At 38.3% G+C, this 6,548-nt stretch overlaps 1 protein-coding gene across 2 annotated transcripts in view; it reads left to right on the plus strand.

Annotated features, from left to right (window-relative positions):
• Positions 1-6,168, plus strand: part of LOC149661491 (5-hydroxytryptamine receptor-like) — an 83,812-nt gene extending 77,644 nt beyond the window's left edge. The window contains exons 2-5 of one of the 2 annotated variants that reach the window (XM_089843010.1): positions 1,692-2,053; positions 2,538-3,378; positions 3,446-3,743; positions 3,821-6,168. In XM_089843010.1, the coding sequence (XP_089699136.1) occupies positions 2,623-3,378; positions 3,446-3,743; positions 3,821-4,035 (1,269 nt within the window). In that variant the 5' untranslated portion in view covers positions 1,692-2,053; positions 2,538-2,622 and the 3' untranslated portion in view covers positions 4,036-6,168. Of the gene's footprint in view, positions 1-1,612; positions 2,054-2,537; positions 3,379-3,445; positions 3,744-3,820 lie in introns of those variants that run through there. The other variant, XM_089843011.1, reaches the window with a different exon arrangement.
• Positions 6,169-6,548: the final 380 nt, after the last annotated feature.

Here is a 6,548-nt window from a genome sequence, read left to right on the forward strand (position 1 = left end):
CTTTCTTCCATAGCAATTTCATAATACACTCTTGAACAATAGTTGACGATACAATGCACGGAAAATGAAACAACCCTTTAATTCATCCACATATATATATAGTTTAGTAATCTATCCCATGAATGTTTAAACCTAAAGATCTAAGCTATCATTTTTATAGAAGTGCACGGGCTGCAGGGAAACGTATTACACCAAAAAGGTAATTCGATTTAGTCATTCATAGATATGCCGACGAACCTTTAGAACCTTCTGAATAATATTTAGATGAAAGAATAATTCTAATTTATTCAAAATCTCCATGAAAATTTAATTAAATCAGGACAAAGGAAGCTTTCATATCGACCGTGAAGCTATACTATTCTACCTCAATTATAGTTGCTAAAAGCAGAGTACACTTTGTGTAATTAATAAAAAACATTGTTCATGTACATGTGAATATCAGTTCAATATTCTTGATAGATTTAAAAAATTCTTACTGTCTAGCTACCTATCCTGATTTTTTTCTTCCCTCAACAGTACAGTGACGGTTGTAGATAGGCTTGTGTATGGATAAAAGTATCAACGGATTCTTTTGTTACAAGGTTTCATACCTGCACTTTTCCAACGAAGTTCCACTTCGATTGTACACATACCTATATCTCTTTCTTTTATCGGATCGAGTGTCTTTTTTCACTCTTTCGTATGACATTGGGTCGAATATTTTGAGGTCCAGCACCATCAGTATCAAATTAATACATTAATAACCCGAAATAACTAATTATACGCGTCATATAATACCAATATATACAATTACGCTTAATTACTAGCATTTAAAATGCCGAAATTACCAAGTAATTGCATTAAAATTAAGTACTTACCAGCGCAGCTAATCAAACTTTCTTGAAAAGAAGAATTTTTAATGAGAATCTGTAAAAATAAAAAAATAGAAAAATAAAATAAACCAAATTGAATAGATTAAAGAATTTTTAAGGTTTACATTTAAATATTTATCTGACTTAATATTAGTTCATTTCAAAGCAAATTCTTCTGAGAAACTTGGCTTTCAATGGTTATTTATTTTTTAAGGTTTCTATTTAATTCGGAACGGGCTTATGTAAAGTAAAGTACTTACCAGCGACTAATCCTACTTCCGCTATTTCTTGAAAAGAGGGAATTTTCAGAAGAATCTGTAAAAAATAAAATCAAAGATACAAAAGTTTAAAATAAATTTAAAACGAAGCACTTTGAAAAGATTATACATAAAATTTTTAAAGTTTGTGCTAAAATATTTGTAAGAGGCTAATCTGACTTAAATCGAGTTAATTTCGAAGCAGACACGTAAAAGATAAAGAAACTCAAGTTTAAAATTGAAGTAAAGTGCTCGAGTTTTCAACTGTTTTTGAATATTTTAGGTTTCCATTAAATTCCCAATTCTTTGGAGAATTTTCCTCCTCAATTTTACATAAATCTTTTCCGATACACGCGTTGCCAAGAACACCAAAAAGGTAAGAAGAATATCTAGGGATAGAGACACGAGAGACTTCTCCAAAAAGTCAGTTTGCTTCACTCTCTCTATGTCTCTGAAAAAAAAAAGACCTAACCCTTGGTCTTTGATTGGGATTGTCGTAACGTTAGTTTCATTGTTCGACGATTCATTCAGTCCTTAGATATAACTTTGTTTTTCTCTTTTTATATATTTTCTTTCTGTATAGTTTGACAAGCGCGTCGAAGATCCGAGATCTCTCCAAGGAGCCGAGCCTCTGCAAAGTAGGACGTTTCTCCGAAGAAATATTTTTCTATATCAGTGGTAAGAGGTGGAAGGGAAGAATAGAGCGACGGGAGGTCGTTAAAGGAACCAGAAGAGAAGGTGAAGTAAAAAAAAGAATCTCGAAGAATTAGGAGAAGATCCGCGGAAGAGGAGAAAGAGAGAGAGAGAGGAAGGCGTGAGATGGGAGGAAGAGGCGGCCGCTTGTCTCCGACAATCATCCGCGGATTACCATCGGAGCGTCACGGAGGGTTTCAACAGCGGCTGACTTCCAAATTGAAAAAGGCGTCCTCTCGAGTCTCCCTAATTGTAAGCTATTTGTCCGGCCTTATGCTTTTACAAACGAGTGTCAAACGAGAACGCCTCGCGCGACAATCTTAGACTAATTAAGTTCCATAGGGCCACACCACCTCAATTTTTCAGAGTTAGAAACGCTCCCTCCCAAAAATTAATTAAAATTATCACAATTTTTTTTAAAAAATAGAAATATTTTAACTAAGTAGTTTTCTACGAAAAGGCTATGGAAACGTTTAACATCAATACATTTGTGAGAGGGGGTGATGTTTAATGCCATAATTTGTCGCGAGAACAGCTTCTCGAAGTTTGTTTAAGGGGCTAGCCGTCATTCTCCCCGTATTACTTAAGTAGGGATTATTAAAGATTATTTTTTCATCCTCCGGAAAACTTTGGAGCTAAGCGTCGGATGACGAGCTAGCAATTCCCCCGAGACTGGCGACTTCAATGTTTTTTTAAAAGCCACGAGGCTTATTCTTTCCTTCATATCTATTTTCAGACAGGCGCGACTTTGGAATACGCGAACAACTGTCTTTTAGTGACAAGAACAACCTCTTAGAGAGACGCCAAGCGAAAAAACAACAATGTCTCTAGGAGAAGCCGACATTTTCCAACCGATCGAAGAGGATTGGACAAGCGGCTTCGCTTTTGAGCCCGTCAACCTCAGCGTTTTGGTCGAAGCGACGGGATTCAACGAGACACTAAACGAAACCTTGTTTCTCAACGAGACTGGTAACACCACGACTATCGTAAAAGATCAGGGTTTGAGCTTGGTGACGATACTCTTCACCTCCTTCATCCTGGCCATTTTAATTATCTTGACGGTGATCGGCAACGTTTTCGTCATAGCCGCCATATTAATGGAGCGCAATCTCCAGAGCGTCGGAAACTACTTGGTATTATCCCTAGCCGTTGCCGACTTGATGGTGGCTTGTCTGGTCATGCCATTGGGAGCCGTCTACGAAGTCCGTCAAGAATGGTCTTTAGGAGCCGTTCTCTGCGATATCTGGACCTCGTGCGATGTCCTATGTTGCACGGCTTCCATCCTACACTTGCTGGCCATCGCGGTCGACCGCTACTGGGCTGTAACCAACGTCGATTACATCCGGCAAAGAAACTTGAACCACATTGGCACAATGATATTCTTGGTCTGGGGAGTGGCGTTCCTTATTTCTATCGCCCCGATAGTTGGCTGGAAAGACGAAGAATATTCGCGACGAATCCAAGAAGATTTTCGTTGCTTGGTTAGCCAGGATGTCGCCTACCAAATCTTCGCTACTTGCTCATCTTTCTACGTGCCTCTGATTATCATTCTCTTATTGTATTGGAGAATTTTTCAAGTAAGTATCACTGATTCCGTTCCAAATATTGAAATTCAGTTCGGTTGATATATGGTTTGTTTCAAAGGTGGCTCGCAAACGTATTCGTCATAGACCGGGGAAAGGAACTCGCGTTGCCGCTTCCGTCAGTCGTCCCGCTATAAAGACCGCAGCGGCTGCCATGACGCTCGGGGCGGAAATGACGGTCATCACGGCGGCGGGAACGTCGTCCTCTCAACAGAGTTCCGAAGCCGCTTGCGTCACCAACGGCATGTACCAACAGGAAACGCCACTCATGGCCAAAAAAGAACCCAAAAAACCTTGCCGGGAAACCCTCGAATCCAAGAGGGAGAGAAAAGCCGCGAAAACACTGGCCATAATCACGGGTAATGACCGCGATATTTTTTCGGACATCTTTAATTCATATACGTATAATTTGGTATCTGTCTTCTCTCTATCACAGGAATTTTTGTCATTTGCTGGCTTCCCTTCTTCGTTGTGGCGCTGATGATGCCACTTTGTCCTTGGTGCGAGCCCAGCGGTTATCTCTTCAGTATTTTCCTCTGGTTGGGTTACATAAATTCCATGCTCAACCCGATCATTTACACAATCTTCAGTCCGGATTTTCGAAGCGCTTTCAAGCGAATGTTTGGTCGCAGAAGACGCGGTAAAAGATGATGGTCACCTAAAAGTGACCGCAGCCGAACGCTACCCAAAGTGACGGTCACCGCACCGACAACGGGGGCCAAAACGTCCGAGTTATCAGTCACATCCCAGAAAGTTTCCGATGAAAGTGTTTAAAACCCATACCCCATACCCTAAAATTTGATAATATCAGTGTTACCAAAGAAAAAAACTTGAACATCATGCCTAAAGAGTAAAAAAAACCATTCTTGGACAAAGATGGATGTCGAGAAATCGCGAAACGAGAGACTGTTCTCTTATACAGCCGAAAAGAAAGTCGAACGAGTTTTTAAAGTAGTTCTTGGATGGAACAAAATTTTGCTCTTACGACACTATAAGGGGTGCAGCCCCCCCAAAAAAACTGGGGTTTTTGTTTTATATATTAAACGACGTATAAAAAAGATACCCCCATCATGCCTAGCGCAAAATGTAGCGTGAAAAAATGGGCGAAAATAAGGTCGGAGGAAAGAAAAAGGCGTCTTCCGAGGAAAAGATGAAACGGGGAGAATGTCGGGAAGATGGAGAGAAGTATCTTTCCTAGCATCAAAGGAGGCAATCGCGAGGCGCGAGACAAGAAAAATATGACAAATCGGGTGCCAAAATGCGGGATAGCATAGGAAAGAGTATGTCCTCATCTCTCTTCCTTGTCCACTAGCTAGCATTTTAGTTCCTTTCATCTTCCCAGGTTGGATTCGGTATTCGAGTAAAAGGAAGTAATGAAAGAGAAGATGCGTAAAAGATAGCTGGTAAATCAACTTCTTTGAGACTGAGCTAATGGAGCGATCTTCGAGTATTTTTCGTGTTTAGGAGACATCTTCCTCGATAGGCTTACCGTCGAAGCTACTGTCTCTAACAAGCTGAATTATTATACGACGAAGTCTCTTGGAATCGTTTCTAAGGTCTCAGGTATGAAGCTATAAACCGTGACATTTACGTATACTTTAATCTTCTTAAGTTGAAGCTCTTAAAATTCACCTGATTAAATTATAATATATGAAGCAACCTTTGAAAATGATTTCCAAAAAAAAAACCCAACATAGTATGTCCTTAAGGGCTTGTTTCTGAATATAAATAGACACGTATCCAATCCCCGACGTGCGTCAAAAGAATAAGCACTTTATTTATGGGTTGATTACTTCGGGGCTCTAGTAAAATAAATATTAATATTCCAACAGGACCTATTTTAAGCCTAACATTCTCCTCGTACACAAATTCCTCAAATTTAACGTAACAAATCGGTATGAAATTAATGAGAAAAGAAACATAACTTCAAGCTAAAACTTAACACAATTAACACAACCAAAAATTAATGCATATCAATTAATTCCGTGTAAACAAAAGAAACCGTCGTTTCTTGTTTGTGTGAAAAACCGAAAACAAATAAAAAAAATTAAATAAAACAAGTTAAATTCGGAACAAGTTAAAAACTCAAATTTAACTGTACAGTTCCGACAAAGAACAAACAGACGGTAGGTGTATAAACACTTACAGTCAATAAATACCGGAGAATGGGAGACGGGTGTTTAAAAAATTTAAATAATAATGAAAAAAGTCGAGGAAAAAAACCCCAGGTCGTAATACAATGTAATCTCTTTTAACTGGTGGACGCGACCCTTCAAGCGTATTTTCTTAATAAAAGAGTGATAAATCCCCTTTCAAGGTACCGTAATAAAAGGGAAAAAGGGACATTTCCCATAGGGGTCGGACACTCGCTTTCTCATTTCTAAGCACATTTTTAAGGGTGTGTGTTCAAATGTTTTTTTTTCTCTTATCCAACCTTTCGGTATAATTTCAAATGACCGATTTCCATCCCCTACTCCCGTTAAACCATAAACCCTATAACGTAGGGGTGTAGGGACATTTTTAAAAGAAAATGACCCATAAAATAAGTCCTTGGGTTAAAATTATTTCGTCTTTACCTTAAGGCTCAAAAGATGATAAGAAAAACTCACCCTCTTGGAGGTAAACACATCCTTTCCCCACTCATACTCATCCTTTTTCAGAATAAAAAGGGGCTATCTTCATCCTCAGGGCCTTCTTTTAAATTATTTCATACTTTAGTGAGCAAGCCTTGGTTTGCCTATAGCATAAGCAGTCATGCGGACAAATTAATAGCTCATTTTCACGTCTCTATGGTAAAATGCGTGAAGCACCTAAAGAGAGTACAAGGCGATTCAAATTTCCTTTCAAAATCTTTTAAAACAAAGTAACTAACAAAATGAGGCGATTCAGCCTTTATACTCTCTTTAAGAACAAGATTAAGCTCGTTAAGGAAAAAAATCACGCTTATAAATGAATTGATAAGAAACCCTCGAGGCTAAATAGTACGACGCAACATTTTCCAATTAGCAATTAGCTAAAATTAATGAATAATTTAGCTAGCGCTTTCAATATAGGTTTGTTTAACCTAGTATATTCAAATAAGCTAAAATTAATAAATATTTAATTAGGGTTTTACTGTCTACCCCTACATTTTTTCCCAATTAGTAAAATAACTAAAATTGATG

This window comes from Phalangium opilio, unplaced genomic scaffold, assembly GCF_054372755.1.
Source record: "Phalangium opilio isolate 3A_F unplaced genomic scaffold, DU_Popi_V2 ptg000070l_1, whole genome shotgun sequence".
Taxonomy (NCBI): Eukaryota; Metazoa; Arthropoda; class Arachnida; order Opiliones; family Phalangiidae; genus Phalangium; species Phalangium opilio.